The sequence below is a fragment of the Saccopteryx bilineata genome, chromosome X (assembly GCF_036850765.1).
Source record: "Saccopteryx bilineata isolate mSacBil1 chromosome X, mSacBil1_pri_phased_curated, whole genome shotgun sequence".
NCBI classification, from domain to species: domain Eukaryota; kingdom Metazoa; phylum Chordata; class Mammalia; order Chiroptera; family Emballonuridae; genus Saccopteryx; species Saccopteryx bilineata.
The window spans coordinates 97,712,838-97,733,277 of NC_089502.1; the positions used below are offsets into that span (position 1 = coordinate 97,712,838).

General features: G+C 39.0%; 2 protein-coding genes across 3 annotated transcripts in view; one reads left to right on the forward strand and one right to left on the reverse strand.

Annotated features, from left to right (window-relative positions):
- CHST7 (carbohydrate sulfotransferase 7) overlaps positions 1-20,440 on the forward strand; it is an 84,226-nt gene that overhangs the window by 62,651 nt on the left and 1,135 nt on the right. The window lies entirely within an intron of this gene.
- SLC9A7 (solute carrier family 9 member A7) overlaps positions 1-20,440 on the reverse strand; it is a 178,709-nt gene that overhangs the window by 24,296 nt on the left and 133,973 nt on the right. Inside the window, exons 11-14 of one of the 2 annotated variants that reach the window (XM_066250376.1) lie at positions 19,306-19,417; positions 15,965-16,118; positions 6,552-6,611; positions 1,378-1,441 (exon numbers count right to left, since the gene is read on the reverse strand). In XM_066250376.1, coding sequence (XP_066106473.1) covers positions 1,378-1,441; positions 6,552-6,611; positions 15,965-16,118; positions 19,306-19,417 — 390 coding nt within the window. The remainder of the gene's footprint in view (positions 1-1,377; positions 1,442-6,551; positions 6,612-15,964; positions 16,119-19,305; positions 19,418-20,440) is intronic. The other variant, XM_066250377.1, reaches the window with a different exon arrangement.

Genomic DNA, 20,440 nt, shown 5'->3' on the forward strand with positions numbered 1-20,440 from the left:
AATGGTTGTTTACTCTCCTATGTTTAGGGCAGTTTACTATGCAGCAACAGTAACTGGTGCAGACAGCCACACCAAGGGCCATCAGGATTCTCTTGCTGCAGGCACTCTTCCCTGCAGTCGCACTAAATGCTGCCTTAGGACTCTTCCAATCACTGCTTCTACAGCTTCCCTCCCCCACACTCTGCTCCAGGTTGTCACTGCTGCCACTGCCCTGCTCAAGCCTTAACTGTTAGCCTTGCTGTGACTTTCAACCCATACAGGGGTGAGGGCTGCTGCTCTGCCATGGCTGGGCTGGAGGGAAACTCAGAGACCTTAGGGCAGTGATTTTCAACCTTTGTTTCTCATGCACTCATAAACTAATTACTAAAGAAAAAGGGGCCCTGACCTCTTCTTCCTTAGTAACTAATTTATTTGTGCCATAAGATTAAAATGGTTGCCCTGGCCAGTTGGCTCAGTGGTAGAGCGTCGGCCTGGCATGCAAGGGGTCCCGGGTTCAATTCTCGGCCAGGGCACACAGGAGAAGCGCCCATTTGCTTCTCCACCCCTCCCCCTCTCCTTCCTCTCTATCTCTCTCTTCCCCTCCCGCAGCGAGGCTCCATTGGAGCAAAGATGGCCCGGGCGCTGGGGATGGCTCCTTGGCCTCTGCCCCAGGCACTGGAGTGGCTCTGGTCGCGATGGAGCAACGCCCGGGAGGGGCAGAGCATCGCCCCCTGGTGGGCAGAGCGTCGCCCCATGGTGGGCGTGCTGGGTGGATCCCGGTCGGGCGCATGCGGGAGTCTGTCTGACTGTCTCTCCCCGTTTCCAGCTTCGGAAAAATACAGAAAAAAAAAAAAGATTAAAATGGTTGTATTTAGTCAGGGGCACTGACCTTAGTAATTAGTGTGTGTTTGTGCCTTGAAAAAAAGAGGTTGAAAATCACTGCCTTAGGGGATCCCAGGGTCCAGAAGAACAGAAGAGCCTGCAAACACATCCCTTTCCTTCCTCTGCCTGGATACCACTGAGAGACTCAGAACCCGTTACAGTGAACCAACCACCAATATATCTGATATATCCATTCATGGAAGTAGAGAGTCAGGGACATAGCTTAAACACTCTTTCTGGCCAGCCCATCTCCTTATGTTGTTTAATAATACTGTCTCTGGAGTCAAATCCTAGCATCCTCACTTTCTGATTCTCTGGCCTTATATAACTCATTGAAACTTTCAAACTTCCATTTCTATCCTGTAATATGGGATAACAGTACCTACCTTGTAATGTTCTTGTCAAGTTCACAATGAGGGAATTCATGTAAAGTACCTGGTGTGTAGTAAATGCTTAATAAATTTTAGCTATTTTTAATAATGTCTTCCCTGGGAAAAAGCATGCCTTGTGACTTACCCCTTGTAAGACTTGAAAGCTGTCATTGCTGGGTGGTGGGTCTTGATCTGGGTCAACACCAACTCTATAGGTCACCAGGGAGAAAGACAAGGAGAAAAACAGAGAGTATTAGCTTGGACCATGGCAGCCATTCTGGCTGAAAGTTGGCAAGAGGCTGACCATCTTCCCAAAGCAGAAGAAATGGTTAGCTAAAGGAAGAAGAAGGCTGTCATGCAAAAATCATGAGAAAGAAGTTAATATACCACAACATCAGATCCCAGGGGGTAGGAGAGACAATAAATCCTGTGTACTTACACCCTGAGCAAGACCTCTGGGGAAAGTACCAGTTAGCCACTGTCGTTTGCTCCGGGGCCAGACTGTTCATTATTAAAATGTGGGTCCTACTGCATAAGGCCTTTTCCTCTCTATTGCTTCTTCACTTCTGTCCTGACCTGCTTTTATTTTCTTAACCTTCTGTCATAAAACTTTTCATAGATCCAAGAAAGTGTTGAAGAATTTATAGTGAACACCCAGATACCCACCATCCAGATTCTACCATTAGCATTTTGCTGTGTTTTCTTCATTACATTTCTATCCATCTCTCTATCACCGATTTTGTTTTTGGATGAATTCATATAAAGTTGCAGGCATCAGTACACTTTCCCTAAATACTTTAGTATGAATATATCTAACTATTTATCCTGGTGCCACCACATCCTCCCGCAAAAGAGGTGACCTGAGAAATCACATGTCTGAGATCAACAACTGAAGACAGAAAACATAAACCAAGTGGCAAAATCCACTCACAACAAATTCCATAAAAGTACTTCCTTGGCTCAGTCACATACCAAATGTTGCCCTAAGCATCTGTTAGTTCTTTATCCCTGTGTCCTCCTGATTCTGACATAGATGAAATGGATAACATGGGACAATGAGGGAGAAAACAAAGATGCCAGGAAGACTCTCTATCTTCCCTCACTCCCTCCAGTATCACAAAGAACAGATGGTATTATAAAAGGTAAACTAAGAACACAGCTTTCAGAAAGTTTGATATGAGCTTAAAGAGAGGTGCTTAATGGCCTTGACTAAGGGTGTTATCTGTAGTCCAGTACCAGGGTACTACTGACTCCAATGTGCAGACCAGCAGATGCACAAAGGCCTGTGTGTGTTACTTACTTTTCCTCTTCTCCTTCCCTCTTCCCCACCTGTGATGCACAGGATATTTCCTGGGAGAAGATACTAAGGGAAAATGGGAATAGAAAACAACACAGATGCACCCTCCAAAACAAATCTCTACTCTCTTATTCCAGGCTCATCAAGCACTAACCCAAGGTGCTTGGCCCTGGACGGGGTGGGAGATATATAAGGAAAGAGAACAGTTACCCTGTATTTTGCTGAAAGCAAAGCTTAAAACCACAAAATGAATTCACGTATTCATCAAAAATTTATTAAGTGCTTACTATGCCAGACACTATTCTGAGCACGTAATTAAACCCACAGTGTACCGAGTGCCGGATTTCCTCCGCATGAGCCTGAGGTTGGATGGGACCTTTGTAATAGATTAGATTAACTTTGCTATGTGTCTATAAGCACTTCTAGGCAGGAGTTTGTGAGAGCTGCAGGCTTGTCCTCACAACTGGACATTATCCAAGAATTTTTAAGCAACAAATTTCACAGAGATATTTTTTTACATGAAATCCATCTAATTCAGGGGTCCCAGGACTGCCACAAAAGTCATACCAGAAAACATCAGTGCACCCAAAGTGTCTAATGTTCAGAAGTGGTAGAGGAGAGGTCACACATCTAACTCTTAGCTGTTGATTCAGAACCCTCACGTGTTTTGAGAGTCTCTTAGTATATATTACACAGAGCAAAGTCCTCCATGTGGCAGTTTTGTCAGCATTTGTAAAATCAACAGCTAGGAATCCAACATTAGGTGACCTTCTGTGGCCTCTATAGCAGCACAAAGCAAGCAGTGGAGCCATGGGCAGCGGCGACTCTTCCCAGGCTATCCCCCTGAACTTGTCTCGAACGCCCCCTTTCTCTGACTTCCCAGTGATCCAAAGCAGCCCCACCTTTACTCTCTTGTTGCTTTTTCTATCCTAAATCCTTCCTTGTTTCACTGTTCCCAGCTTAAATAAACATGCTCTCAAACTTTAAAAAAAAAATCAGATTGTGGGACATTCTAAATGAAATCGTCCTGAATACTTAAAAAAAAAAAATTCAGTGTCTTAAGAGACCAAAGGGGAGAGCATGAGGATTGTTCTAGACTAAAAGGGATTAAAGAGACATGACAACAAAGTAAATTTCAATTAGATCCTGGATCCAGTGTGTGTGTGTGTGTGTGTGTGTGTGTGTGAGTGTGTGTGTAAAATTCACGTTACTTTTCCTCAGGTGTGATAAAGATTTTGTGATCATGTAGGAGACTGAATTCCTAGGAGATACATGCTGAAGTATTTAGGGGTAGAAAGTCATGATATCTGCAATGTACTATGAAGTACTCTTAAATGGTTGAGAGAAAGTGAAAATGACCCAAAAATATGATAAAATGCTAACAATTAGCATATCCAAGTTAGAAATTGGGTATTCATTGATCCATTGATCCATTTTATCAATTTTTTTACAGATTAAAAAATTTTCACAATATAAGGAGAACACTATTTAATTATATCCTTGGTGAAAATGTTTCATAAACACATCAGTATATTTTCTTGTCCCTCTAATCTACTAAAATTGATGATTCAGGATCTTGTATTATTTCAGGGTCTGAAAACCACAAGTTATGAATATTCATGGATATGGGTGCTTTAATAGGTATGTAAATAGGTCAATATAGATCCTAGTAATCACATGGTTTTCTTTTCCAGATAAGTCCTGGAACATTTTGTTGAGATCTTCCTAAAAGTGAAGGGTAAGAAGAAAAATGCTAGTTAATTGAAACATATAGTTAACCAAATTCTAACCAATTCAACAATCTTCTGATCTAATTTTATCTGTCCCCAGGAAATCAGTTCTAAGGGCAGTCCTACCCACCACCCTCTTTCCTTGCTTTTACCTCCTTCTGACATGGAAGTTGTAACCCTTGCTGTAGCCACTTGCTATCAACTCCCTGTCTGAGATGCAGTCCAAACTCTTGACAGCACAGAGCCTAAAAGGACCTCCTTTTAGGAGAGGCAGAGGAACGTGGGAGGACCTCTTGAAGTGTCTTGGAAGCCCTTGCTACTGGTATAAGTGCTAACAGGAGATTTCTGAGGAAGAAAACAAATAGTTGATTCCCAGACTGCTACTGCTTTTTAAATAACAGAAGAAAACAGACCAGGGACCATGAGATTCAAATGGTGTTCTGTAATTTCTTTCCTCACTGAAAGCTGTTTACTTTAGAACAATTTAGTAATTACTTCTCTGGCAGGGTTGAGGGTCCCTTGGACCAACCCCCAAGGATAACACTGGATCATTACAAAGTGCCTCACCCTTCTATCAGACATCAAAACCAACCTGGTCTCTAGAGACAGGAGGTTAAGCAATGGGCCAGGTATTGGGTGGTGTTCTGGGCATTAAGAAAGACCAGGTACAGTATTTTAAGTATAATGCCTTAGAAGACTTGAGGGTTCCCAGACTTCCTGAAATTCTTAGTTTCAGGCAACTGTCTACAATATATCTTTCTCTTATGATCTGCTGTAATGCTTTTAACCTAAAATTTATAAATCTGCAACTTTGTGTGCAGTTTTATTATATCATATTTTAGGATTCTCCTGATACATGAGGATTGAGCTCATTATAGCTCAGGCAATAGTCTTTTCTTCTGGAATAAACTGAATTATCCTTGTTTTCATTAAGAATAAGACAAATGTGGAAATCCCTTACCAAATTAGAAAATAAAGCAATAAAATGGATGCGCTCATTCTGGAATGATTAAATTTAAAATGATTAATTTCCCTTCTCATATAATATGCATTCTGATTAACTGCCATATAAAATATAAAATTTCAGAAATTTTAGAACTTCTAAAATTTAGAATTTCAGAACTATCTACTTTAATCAGCATGGTTGGTTTTTTTGTTTTGTTTTGTTTTAACAGCTGAGGTCCTAAATAATCTGAGGAATATTAGACACACACCTTCATACAAAACCTTGAATAACAGGTCAGAATCTGAATTTTCTTATGTCCCAAGTGTAATAATTTGCTCTTTGCCTGAAGGATCTTCTTTCTTAAAAGTGGAATATTTCAAAGGAGAGGATTTCTTGTGCAGCTTAATCAGTTTTTAAAGTGAGGTCTCCAAAAATGAATGTGTGTATTTTAAGCAGTAGAAAGAAGTTCAAACCCAGGAAAGTTATATACTTTAATTAATTGTATGTGCGTCATTACAGTATACATCCAGGGCCTAGTGATATCCCAAGATCCATGTACCATGACAGGTATAGCTGCTTTCATCACTGTGCTCAAAGACTGAAATACTTTCACCATGCCAAGAACAGAGTTCAAGCCTAATTTGCATTTGTATTATTGACCAGCACCCAAAACCAGATCAGGAAGAAAGCATGTTGGTTAAAGATACAGAAAGGAAAGGACATTAAAGTCTTCATTCTGATTTCCCAACATCATTATCCTTAAGCATAATCAAATTAAAATTTTGGATGTACACTGGGAAACAAATTGCATTCGAAGAGCCTTTAATTATCTTCTGGTTTTAAAATATCTATTTTTTCTATATTCTGATTTACCGTGATAATGTATAAGTATACAAAAACATAATTAAAAAACTAAAACAGTACTTAATTAAGATGATGTGAGCCATACTCCAATCATGGCTGAAACAAAATTCTAGTTCTCCTTGAGTTAGAAGCCTTGTTTACTAGAAATTAGCAGAATTTTGTGGTGAAGTATTTGTGGCTGTGCAAATATGCTGCTCTTAACACTAAGCTCAGTTGCACAAGGAGACATTCACCAGCACTGTCCAAAATGTACGGTAAAGGGACAGAATCTCAGAAACACTAATATATCAACCAGCTCAGAGAAAGGGTAGAAAAATGACTAGACTTGACCTGACCTGTTGTCCCTTTGCTAAAAGAGATAGGAGGTTGGCACACACAGGAAGAAAGAAAGAAACAAATGGCATAAAGGGAAACATCTCAGGTTAGAAAGAGGAGAAAAGCCAGGCCCAATTAATTTGTTTCTGAGGATGCCCTTGCGTCACCTGAAATACAGCCAGCGGTGTTCATTCTGGTCCTCTTCCAAGGGCTCCTCAACGCCAACTCTGGGCAGCAGAAGAAGGGAATGTGAGTGTGACAGGGACAAGAGAGGAGCCAGGAGCTTTGGACACACGACCTGTATCACGTCCATCAAAGAATAGACTGTCTCACTTTAAACATAATTCCATACCCTTTCTTAAACTATTTGTACTCTCTAAAACTCAGAGAGGCAGAGAGATAACTAAACTTACATTAAAGCAACAATGTTACGAGCCAGGTCAAATGAGGATTGATTGGGAATGAAGATCAACCTCTCAAAATATAATGAAATGAAATCAGAGAAATAAATGCAACTCATAAGAAATGAATTTACACATTTTTTCAGGAATTCATCTGTTTCATAAAGACACATCCATACAACACTAGAAAACAAGGTTGTTATTAAGCACACATTTAAAGTGTTTATATTTTTTAACACATATTTGACAGAGCAAAAAGCACTATATTACTGAAAACAGCAACAATACTTAAGAAAACAAAGATGGCCTTTTTTCTAGACAAGTATATTACATTGTATACGAGGTCAACCTCAAGTTCAGGAACCCAACTTCAGCTATTCTCTTCACCTTGTGACCTTAGAGTTGACATGTTTCATTTTTACCTTAATAATTGCTGGGCTATTCAGAACACATTTGGACTTCATAATTATATGAAGAGCAGGGTTCTACAAACTTGAAACTATTGATATTTTGAGTGCTGGCTTCTAAACATATGATAGCAGTAAGCATCCACCCACCGTAGTGTAACTAGAAATGTCTCCAGATACTGCCAAATGTTCCTGGGGGGTGGGGAATGCCCTCAGTTGGGTATCACTACATTAAATGATGTATTCTCAAAAGGGAGTAATACTGTCCCCATAGGTGTGAAAATTGGTTCTCGTAGGCCCAACATTTTTTTTAGATATTACAATGGTTTGTAGCCTAGTACATAAACAAACATATAGTAGCTCTCTGGTATTGAAATTTCCTTTAAAAAAATAAGCGTGGAATTAAAATTGGGGAAAATATTTTTAAAGGCTCCTTGGGGGAGGCAATAATGAAAAAAAGGTTGAGAAACACTGTGCCAGACATGCCCAAATTCTCATGCTACTAATATCCCCTGAAATATGCAAGTGAGAAGGTGATGCTTCTTAAAGTGATACTTTTAGTCACACATCCAGACTGTGACTTATCCAGACTCTATATCTTTGTCTAATATTAAAAATTATAACAAATTCCAGAAAAATGAGCTAGAGTCCATTAATGTAAGCTTCACTAGTAATAATAGTGATTGCAGCAGTAGTGATGCTATGAGTAATAATAATAGTTAAAATATACTGTTTACCATGTGCCAGATGGTAGATTTAATGAGAAAATTCTTTATCCCATTTATTAATCATCACATTTTGTCCTCACACTATTGTCATTCCCATTTAACCAGTGAGAAAACTGAGAGTTACAGAGGGTAAGTAAGTTGCCCAAGGTCACAAAAATAGAATACGATGGAACCAAGATTTTAACTGAGTCGCTTAACAGAGCCCCAGCTCTTCACTTTCTAGGATACTGCCTCTGATTATAAGGTGTCATCTTGAAACTCTTTAAAAATATCCAGTTACAAATGTTATTACATAAAGAGCTCAGGGTTTCTCCCAGCCTTTATTACTTAAGTTATCTTACAAAGAGCTTTATCAAAAATGCTCAGTCTAACAGGATTATACAAAGCAGAGTATCCTAATTTGTCCTTCACTGACTGTATTAATATATTCTGGGATAGGAAGCTTACCTGTTCATTTGGCTTCCTGGGTGTGCACCAATCTACCCACCATTTCACATGTGTGTCACTTAAGCTTGGAGCTCCAAGAGGACAGTCACCATGCTGCCAAAATGCACTCAGGACATATACAAGGCTTATCTGATGAGATAGTCCTGTAATCACTTTTTTTCCATTGATTTGAGAGAGAGAGAGAGAAAGGGGAAGGAGATACAGAGAGAATCATCCACTCACTGTTCCACTTAGTTGTGTACTCATTGGTTGGTTTTCATATGTGCCCTGATCAGAGATCGAACCTTGACGTTGGCATGCCAGGATGACACCCTATCCACCAAGCAACCCGGCCTGGGCCTTGTTGATCATTTTTTTTAACTGACAAAACTTTGTCCTTTGTGAATAACAACACTTGTTCAAGAGACTAAGAATAATATTGTATAGTTCTGTGCATTAACAAAAAACAATATGAGCATTTTGCCACCACGTTTTAAAAAATCAATAGCAAAGTACCAATTTGAAAGGATAAGTCAGATTTCTGTAAATCAGAGACCTGTCTTTGGATTTGTGGTTATAATCATTTTCATTTTATACACAGACTAGAAGTTAGCCATGGTTAAAGGCCTGACCTGTGGTGGCGCAGTGGATAGGGCGTTGACCAGGAAATGCTGAGGTTGCCGGTTCGAAACCCTGGGCTTGCCTGGTCAGGGCACATGTGGGAGTTGATGCTTCCAGCTCCTCCCCCCCCTTCTCTCTCTCTGTCTCTCCCTCTCCTCTCTAAAATGAATAAATAAATTAAAAAAAATCATAGCTAACTCCTAATTATTTATGGTAGAACTCTGAGTTTTACCCTGGGCTTTTGAACCCTGAGTGGGGCCACTGTCAGCAGCCTGGAGAAGTAAGAAACAAACAGGTATTGATCTTACTGAGGTCACAGACGTCAAAACACTGTGCTGAATTTCAGGGGGTTTCTAAATCAATTCAGAATAAAGAACGTGATTTATATAAATGATTTGCAGCCATTACGTAACACACTAAGCCACAAGCCAGAAAAAGCAATCGGTTTCATTACCTAATTTTAGAGGGAATTTCTTTTGGTGTTATTTCTATAAATGTCAATTTCTATACTTAAACACACACACACACACACACACACGGAAAACGCAGTGAACTGACACCATATATATTTTTCACCAATGGCAAACTTTGTTTCTTTATATTATCTGGCTAGAGCTGTACAGAAAGAAGGAAATAAAAATAGGAGCAGAAAGACAGGTAATAGCAAATGTTGGAGAGGCTGTGGAGAAAAAGGAACCCTCATACACTGTTGGTGGGAATGTAAAATAGTACAACCATTATGGAAGAAAGTATGGTGGTTCCTCAAAAAACTGAAAATAGAACTACCTTATGACCCAGCAATCCCTCTACTGGGTATATACCCCAAAAACTCAGAAACATTGATATGTAAAGACACATGCAGCCCCATGTTTATTACAGCATTGTTCACAGTGGCCAGGACATGGAAACAACCAAAAAGCCCGTCAATAGATGACTGGATAAAGAAGATGTGGCACATATACACTATGGAATACTACTCAGCCATAAGAAATGATGACATCGGAACATTTACAGCAAAATGGTGGGATCTTGATAACATGATACGAAGCGAAATAAGTAAATCAGAAAAAACCAGGAACTGCATTATTCCATACGTAGTTGGGACATAAAAGTGAAACTAAGAGACATTGATAAGAGTGTGGTGGTTACGGGGGGGAGGGGGGAATGGGAGAGGGAAAGGGGGAGGGGGAGGGGCACAAAGAAAACAAGATAGAAGGTGACAGAGGACAATCTGACTTTGGGTGATGGGTAAGCAACATAATTGAACGACAAGATAACCTGGACTTGTTATCTTTGAATATATGTATCCTGATTTATTGATGTCACCCCATTAAAAAAATAAAATTATTAAAAAAATAGGAGCAGAAATTAATGAAATTGAAAACAAAAACAATATAGAAAATTCATGAAATAAAAGCCAGTTCTTTGAAAGGATTAATAAAATTGACAAACCTCTAGCAAGACAAAGAAAAAAAAGAGAGAAGATACAAATTAGCAATATCAGGAATTACCAATTACCTATATCAGTGATATGAGGTAATATAGCACTGTAGATCTCATAGACATCCAAAGGATAATAAAATAATGCTATGAACAACATAAACATGACAACTTAGATGAAACAGACCAATCTCACAAACTACAATAACTTGCCCAATATGAAATAGATAATCATAATAGCCATATAACTATTAAAGATATTGGCTTCACGATTAAAAACCCCTGAAAAAGAAGTCTCCAGGACCACATGGTTGTAGTGGAGAATTACAAGAAAAACGTTCAAGAAGAATCAACACCACTTCTACACAATCTCCTCCAGAAAACAGAAGAGTAGGGAACATGTCCCAACTTAATTTGTGATGCTAATTACCCTAAAACCAAAAACAGACACAGGCAATATGAATAAAGAAAACTACAGACCAATATCAATCATGAAAATCCCTAAGAAAATATTAGCTAATAGAATTCAGCACTATTCATAAAATTTATACACCATAACCAAGTGGGGATTATTTTAGGGAAGTGAGGCTGGTTTGATACTTAAAAATTAATCAATGTAACCCACCATATTAACAGGTTAAACAAGAAAAATAATATAATCATATCAATTTATACAGAAAAAAACATTTGATAAAATTCAACATCTGTTTGCATTTTTAAAAATCTCAGATAACTAGCAATAGATAGAAATTTATTCAATTTGATGACAAACATCTACAAAAACTTTTCAGATAATATCATATTTATTTGTGAAAAACAAAGCAGTTTCCTCTTAAGATCAGGAACAAGGCAATGATATCCACTCACATCATTGTTATTCAAAATAGTACTGAAACTATTAGCTGGAGCAATAAATCAACAAAAGAAAATGAAAGGACACCAGTTGGAAAAGAGAAATAAACCTGTCACTATTTGGTAATGGCATGATGCTCTACATAGAAAATCCCAAAGGATCTAAAAAAAAAAAAGCCTCCTAGAACTAAGTGAGCTTGGTTAAGGTCACAGGACATCAGATCAAAACACAAAAACCAGTATATTTCTATATCTTAGCAATGAACACATGGAAACTGAAATTAAAGATAGAATAACCTTTATAATTGCTCAAAAAAGAAATACTTAGATATAAATCTAACAAGACATCTATAGGTATTGTATATTGAAAACTATAAAATACTGAAGAAAGAAATAAAAGAAGATCTAAGTAAATAGAGAAAAATGTCATGTTCTTAATAGATCCAAAGACTCAACAGAGTAAAGATGTCAATTCTTCCCAAATTGATATTCAGGTTTAACACAATTCCTATAAAATCCCAGCAAGATTTTAAAAAAGACATACATAAGCTTATTGTAAAATGTATATGGAAGGGAACTGGAGTAGCTATGACAGTTTTAAAAAATAATAAAGTGGAGGCCCTGGCCAGCTAGCACAGTGGTAGAGCGTCATCCCAGCATGTGGAAGTCCTGGGTTCACTTCCTGGCCAGGGCACACAGGAGAAACGACCATCTGCTTCTCCCCTCTTTCCCTTTCTCTTTCTCTCTGTCTCTCTCTTCCCCTCCCGCAGCCAAGGCTCCATTGGAGCAAAGTTGGCCCGGGCACTGGGGACAGTTTCATGGCCTCCTCCTCAGGCGCTAGAATGCCTCTGGTTGCAACAGAGCGATGCACCAGATGGGCAGAGCGATGCACCAGATGGGCAGAGCATCGCCCCCTGGTGGGCATGCCAGGTGGATCTTGGTCAGGCGCATGCGGGAGTCTGTCTCTCTGCCTCCCTGCTTCTCACTTCAGAAAAATACAAAAAATAATAATAATAATAAAGTGGAAGGACTTGTTCTACCTAATGTTAAGACTTCTTATAGAACTATAGTTATCAGGATAATGTGGTACTGGTGAAAGGATGGACACATGAATCAACAGAACAGAACAGAACAGAATGCATACAGCCAAGTGATTTTTTTGGCAAAGGAACAACAGTCATTCAATAGGGTGAAGATAGTCTTTTTAACAAATTGTGTTGACAACTGGATAGCCATAGTCAAATAAAATAAAATGAAACCTCAATAGAAACCTCACTTCTTATATAAAAATTAAATCAAGATGGATCACAGAATTAAAATGTAAAGCATAAAACTAAACACTTTCCAAAGATAACACGGAAAGAAATCTTGGAGACCAAGGGCTTGATAAAGTGTCCTTAGATATGACATCAAAAGCACAATCTATTAAGAGAAAAAATAATAAACCGTACTTAATCAAAATTAACTTTTGCTCTATGACAGATACTTTTTTTAAATTTTTTGTTTGTTTTTAATTTAATTGTGTTTACATAGATTCTAGGGTCATCCCGAATGCATTCCCCCTCCCCCATATTTCTCTCAACATCTTTTACTTTTTAACGTTTTTATTGAACTTATTGGTTAACATAATTATACAGGTATCAGGGGCCCAACTGACAGACACTTTTAAAAGGATGAAAAGACAAACTACAGACTAGGAGAAAATATTTGCAAATCACACATCTGACAAAAGACTAGTATCTAGAATAAATAAAGAACCCTCAAAACTCAATTAATAAAACAATCCAATTAGAAAATTAATAAAAGACTTAAACAGATATTTTATCATAAAAGATGTATGAATGGCAAATAAGCACACAAAGAGATGTTCAACATTATTAGCCATGAGAGAAATACAAATTAAGGCCAGAATGAGGTATCCCACACACCTATTAGAACAGCTAAACTGAAAAAAGAATGTAATAACACCAAATGCTGGCAAGGATATAGAGAAATAAATCTCTCATGCACACAGTCATGTACATAGTCATTTCTAACCCCTTGCATTCTAAGTGCTATCTATGTGTTACATTAATATTTTCATTAAAATCCAATAATTATGTTATATTCATACATGTACAGCCTGTGTGTCTCAAGGAAATCTGCCCACGCTCTCAGCTTTGGGTAAGACTGTTTTAATAGCCCACTTTTTGAAAAGGGTTATAAGAAGTGCAAAATGTCTTAAGTCAACTCTACTCTCAGTGGAAAATTATTTGATCCTGTATACGTTGCTAAAGCAAAAAAGGACTTATAAAACAGCATTAAAAACAAACACAATTCAATCAAGCTCTGATCATCCAGGGTACCTATTGGATGACCAAATAGGAGCAGGACGTAATGTCAGAGGTCACTGAATGCAAACATTCTCAACTGTATGCAAGGTAAACCTTCTTTCTTGTTCTTACTCTGCTACGCAGAACAAAGATGGTACCATTCTATGTCCCAAATTTCAAGCCAAAAATCTATACATTTTTTTCTTTGGGTTTATATTACCAAAGAAGAATTGTTTCCCTTAATATAACTCTTAAGATTCATGCCAAGAAATTTAAATTCTAATCATCCCAAATTTTACAAAATAAAAAAGACCCTAACACAGCAAGCCTTCTTAGAAGCAGTACCACACAGTAGTAGTTCAGAGTGTGGACTCTGTGGCAAGACTGCCTGGATTCATACCTCAACTTGTCTATTTAAAGCTTTGAGATCTGGCCTGGTCAGTGGGCTCAGTGGTAGAGCACTGGCCCAGTGTGTAGATGTCCCAGGTTCTATTCCCAGTCAGGGTACCCCTTCCCTTCTCCTTTTCTATCACTTTTTTTCTCTCTCTTCTCCTCCCACAGCCATGGTTTGATTGGTTTGAATGCACTGGCTGCAGGAACTGAGTATGGCTCCATGGAGCCTCCACCTCAGGTGCTAAAAATAGCTCAGTTGCAAGCATGGCCCCAGATGGGCAGAGCATTGGCCAGAGATGGGAGTTGCCAGGTTGATCCCACTCAGAGTGCATGAGGAAGTCTGTCTCTCTCTCCCCTCCTCTCACTTGGAAAAGAAGGATAATAATAATAATAATAATAATAAAGCTTTGTGATCTTGGGCAAGTTATTATTCTGTGCTTCAGTTTCTCCAACTCTAAAATGAAGATAATAGTGGTAGCTCCCTTATAAAAATGTTATGAGAATTACCTTAATATACATGTGACACCTTAAACCAGTGGTCCCCAACCTCTGGGCCGCGGACCGGTCCCGGTCCGTGGGCCATTTGGTACCAGTCCACAGAGAAAGAATAAATAACTTACATTATTTCCGTTTTATTTATATTTAAGTCTGAACGATGTTTTATTTTTAAAAAATGACCAGATTCCCTCTGTTACATCCGTCTACAACTCACTCTTGATGCTTGTCTCGGTCATGTGATACATTTATCTGTCCCACCCTAAAGGCTGGTCTGTGAAAATATTTTCTGACATTAAACCAGTCCGTGGCCCAAAAAAGGTTGGGGACCACTGCCTTAAACACCACATGCAGCAGAAGTGTTAGCTATAATATGACTGTCACTAATAAGCTCCACAAAGATTCTGCAAACCAACCCATTCTGAGACCAAGACATGCCAGCCCAGAAATGGTAGAGCTGGCAGTGGCCAAACCCAGGAATCCTTGCCTATCATCAATATAAAAGCCCTGATGGGGGAGACTATTCTCACAAATCCCAGTTTTCTCTTTGACTCCAAGGATGACTGTGAGAGATCCTTGTTCATTTTCCCTTCTCTAAGGTAGGTATACTTTGCAGCTGTCAGTCCCATGTGTTCTACATTCTAGAGAAGGAAATATATACTGTACATACTAAAAGCCAGCAGAAAATGGAAACAACATTGCCACCTTGTGGCTTTTCAGAGAATTCTTTACTCCTCTCTACTACCCACCCTCTGCAGACCCAAAACTGAGGCAGGGTGGCAAGAGAACCTCCGATGATGCAGCGTGCTCACTTAGAGCTGAAGGTTACCTGGGGAAAATCTGACAATGCGCTTTTATTTACCATTGAGAGAAACTGAAGCCTAAAGACATGAGGGGCTTGCATTAAACCAGAGCCAGAGTTGGGCTGCAGGTCTCTTTACCCATTTCAAAGTCCGTTGTAACATAGGGCGTTGGAACTCACACGCCCAGTTGGGAATTTAAATGCTCTTTAAAAACATCAAACTCAGATCAGTGCCCCTTCGTTCTGACACAGCTGTAAAACCACAAGTAGGGGACATCCGTGAGGCTGCAACAAATGAGGGTTATGCAGGAAATGTCACCTCTTTTGTACACTCAAGCGAGAAGAGACACAGCAGTTTCCTCCTAAAACAAAACTCTAACTGTGAAAAACAAAACCTGATTGGAAATACCAGACAGCACCAACAGCTTTGTCTATTCTCGCTCCTGCAGCTTTAAGACTTTTTGGATTTTTGCCCTTAAGTCACGGCTCTAGAAAAGTATTTCTAATCCCTTGTTTTTGTACAAACAAAATTTTAATGACATTTTTTTTCCTCCCAGAAAATTCAATACTCTGAATTTTTATTGTTTTCTTTTTTGTTGTTGTTTTTGCTTTAACCTCTCCCAAAAACAAAATAAAAAAAAACTATAAAACACTTCCATGCATAGTGATATAGACAGAAAACTGGCCTTGGTTTCAAACCAACCTTATATTAAGCCATGACAACATGGGTGTTGTGCCTCCACCAACGATCCAGACAGTGAAGAAGACGATGAGGAGGGTGGTTGTGAACATCATCTGGCGAGCATAGGATGCCGTGTCTCGGATGGCCAGGGCAAACGCCATTGCTCCCCTGAGGCCTGCAGGGATCAAAGAGGAAGATCTCCTGGTTATAGGGACAAATGACAATGTGTCCTCAAATCCACTGCTGCCTCTCAGGGCTCATAAACTGTATCCACTTTTGCTTCCTGAGTCAAGTAGTTTTATTCAGAAAGAAGAACCTTAAAGGAATATAATTTTCTCCTATTTGAAGTTTTCTTTAGTAAAATGTCCAAATGCAGTGATAAAAAAAACACTGCACTACTTTGTACAGCACATTATAACACTCCTATTAGAACACTAAAATTCTCCTACTAGTAATATGAAATAAAAAGAAATATAAAAAAGAAATAATTTAAGCTCTCCAAGTCTGTGATCCAAGTATGACCCATGAACTACATACTCATTATAAGCTTAAGAAACAGGCTAGACATGAATATGTCAAATGCAATTTGTGGTTCGTGTATTATGAACTGCAAAACGGCTCAGCATTTCCTCTGCACAGAAGGGTAAGAATATAACCTGATCTATATCAGGGGTTGGCAACCTTTTCTGTAAAAGGTGACATATTAAACATTTTACATTTTGTGGGCCATGAGGAAGAATCAAGGCTATTATGTAGGTACTTATATAAAAAAAAAAGAAAACAAATTTTCACAAAATTTGATTGACAAAAACCAAGACTATAGTAATAACAATGAGTACAATTTGTTGTGATACAGGTCTACCATTGAAAAAAGAATTCTCAGGCAGGGGTGCTTATTCGGGTTTTAAAGTTCGTGTTTCCAATCATCAAATAGATTATAAATATTCATCTGTAAAATCCATGCTGAGCCCTCAGGGTATATAAACACAGGCAGCACTCACATTTGGCCCAGGCACCATATTTTGCTAACCCTAATGAATGTAATGTTTATCTTTCTAAGCTCTTTTGTTCCTTCCCTATACCGTGTCCATAATTTGTTCCATAGGAAAGACTGAATCCATGGTCTTTAATACATATCTAGCATAAATTCCTACTCACCATGAACAAGATTGTGTATATATTAAATGAGAATAAAATTTATGCCCACTATATGTCTGGATATTTTCCCACCTTTCCCAGTAATTTCATAGTTAATCTGAGAACTTCACTACAATTTACTAAAGCATGACTCAGAAATGTTACATTAAAAAACAAAGTAAAGTTAATGCTTTCTATTAATCTGTCCTAATGAAATATTTGCATATATCTAGATTACCCTATAAGCCAGTTATGGTATTGATCAGTAAATCAATATTTAAGCCTCTAAAGAGATGTTTAAAGAAGAAAATTTGGGGGTCAGAAAGAGACAACATCTCTTAATTTATTGTAAACAATATAAAAGTGAAACCTTAGGTAGATTATGGCCTTGAAAAATAAGTTCTCCCAGCAGAAAATTATTTTTATAAAGACACCTTTAAACAGCACTATGTACTTCTCAGTCTTTTACTACAAAAGATAATGAACATATTTTAAATTTATTTAGGTGACTGAGTTATATTCAATCCGCCTCCCTCTTTTCAACCAGGTTTTTGTCACTGTCCGCAGAAACCTCTAACATTTCCCAGCTGCTCCTAAGTAAACCCCAAACTGGCGCCGCACTGGAGCTGCTCTGTGGTCGGGCTAGGCTCCAGCAGCGGTCCTCAATGTGCAGTCCTCAAACCTGCACCAGCAGAGAACATGAAATGCAAATTCTCAAGGCCACCTTGTACCCTCTTCTTTCACCAGCCCAACAGGTGATTCCATTGCATCCTAAAGGTTCACACTACTTGACATACAATTCCCCTTTCCAGCCTCACCCTCTTCCTGCATTACCCCTGCTGCCTTTCCCTGAAAAAGCCACATGGGGCAATGTTTCCCTGTCTTTCCAACAGGCTGCCTCCTGAAATCTGTTTCTTACAAGTCCAGTTCAAAGGTTACCCTTTGTAAAGAAGGCCCTAATCCCTCTTCTCCTCTGCATTTAGTCTATACTTCTCTTGTGCAATTCACCCCGCTCTCTTCAGAGAAAGCACTTTGTACACCTGTCTGCCCCCAGTAGACAGTGAGCTCCTTGAAGCAAGCTGGTTGCTCTATCTCCACAACCTAGAACTGTGGCTTATAAAGAAAGAATGCTCAATAAACATTTGTTAGACTGAAAGGAAATGATTATGGCAGGCTGTACGTGTAAAGGCAGATGCAAATGAATACTAGACAGAGACCGCTTTGCTGAACAGTGCCAGTTGGTTTAGTTTCAGTATGACTCTCTGAGGCCCCCAAGAATGGCTGCGTGGCAGTAAAGGGCAGCTACTTCCTTTGCCTCTTGTACAGCCTCTCCTTATTCCCCACATGGGACAGAAGTAACTTTAAGGGTCACAGTAGCCTTTTGCATAACAATTTCCTCCCTCTGATCTGCAGATATGTTCTAACTTGGGTTAGACGCTTACCACCCTTTATGCACCATCTACTCATGCCGATTGTTTCTTCCTTCCTCTATCTCCACATACTTCTTTATTGTCCTTTATCCCCTCAGTGGCTTTCTCCATACTTCTTAGCATTATACTGGGGAGGGGGGCACTTGGGAGACAATGTAAATCAGCAGAACTAGCATAGCTGTTATTTTCCAGTTTGTAGTTCATCTTTCTTACAAGTGTATTTTATCTCTTTTGCTCCATAGAATGTTAGACCTAGGAGGGATCTCAACTAATTAGCTCAATTTCATTAAATTACGAGAGAGGATACTGCAGCTGGGGGGGGGGGGTGTTGACTGACATGGCCCAGGTTCTTTCTCATTAAAGACCTACTTTACTTCTAATTATAAATCTGGAGCCCTTCTTAAAGATTAAAAGTTATGAACAATCTATACTGCTCAAAAACATTAGGGGATATTTTAGAGCTTCATATTCATTTTGAAATATCCCCTAATTTTTATGAGTAGTATACTAGAGAACAATTAAGCACTTTCAATATGTACCTCTAGACCCCCTAGGTGGCAGACATGAAGTAAAGATGCAAATATTTTAGGGGAGAATGCTCACATTTGGTAGCAGAGTTTGAAAAATCAATATTAAGTCAGTTTACCACATATATCTATCTACTCAGTACTGCAGGACATACAAAAGAACAATAAAGTTGAATTTTCCTCTTTTTATGAACCTTTTTGGTACTTTAATCAGACTAACACTGCCTGCTGAATAACAATCATTTTCTTTACATTTATATTGTTTTACCTGAAAACATCATCATGTGTTGAAAATTCCAGCCAATCTTATGCCTTCTGCCCAAGTTGAGGAAGAAGGAGAGTGGGTAGACATGTGCAGCTCTGCCCAGGAAAATGGCAACCTGAGCAGCAGGAGAAGGTTAAGGGCCAAACACATTTCCAGAATGCCACTGTCACACAACGTCTGGTGGAACAGAGGATTTCAGGAATGCTATGACAGCTCATGATCAGGAGAGTTGCACAGAGAAGCCAGGCTTTCTATTTTCCCTTTAAACAGGTCTCAACAATAAGTGGTATTCAATTGACCAATTTTCCCAACCTCCTGGCCCATAGAGGTCACCTCTAGCCCATTAAATGCACTGTTGTAAATTTCTGATTTAATAAAACTGGTATGACTCATCCAAACTATCTTAAAATGAGTCAAGACATAAGCTAAGGCACCATAGCAGGAGTGAAGAGCTGAACGAGCAAAGAGTGCATTGAGGTCTTTCAGAAGAAAAACCACAAGAAGAAAAAATTATTAACCCCTGAATCAATTTATGAACAGAAAGTTTTCTGGGTAAGCTCATAAACTTCAGTTGGAAATAAACACCAGGGGCTTGAATGACCAGTAAGATTCTATAAATCAGAGGTAGGAAAACTTAAAGTATTCAGAATACTAAGAACTGGGACAACTTCTCTAACTAAGCAGTTAAAATGTCATTCAGAGATATAAGAAATGAAAAACAAAGAGTATGGAAAAGGAACTTACTGTGGAAACCAAAGAATTCAGGGAAACTAGTCATTTGTCATTTGCTGAATTTAGAACACAGCCCAACAGAGGCACACACTGCCCTGGTCACAGAAGGAAAGCACCGTGGGAGCCAGAGGAACAGGGAGCTTCCGCTTCTGCAAAGCACCAGCTGCTAGAGCTGCAGCTGTTTCAGACAGAAGCAAGGGCAGAACGACCCTCTGCTTTTTCCAGGATAAAGCACTGACTAAATTTTTTCTCTTTTATCTTTTTGTTGTTGTTGTTGTTGTTTTGCTTTTAACAAAAGGAAACAGGTAGTGCTTATAAGGCGCATTCTAGCCCAGAAGCCATGCAGAAGTCCTCTCTGGTCAGCGGCCTTTAGAATTCACAGGGGGCCAGCTGGCCCTCGTCCAGG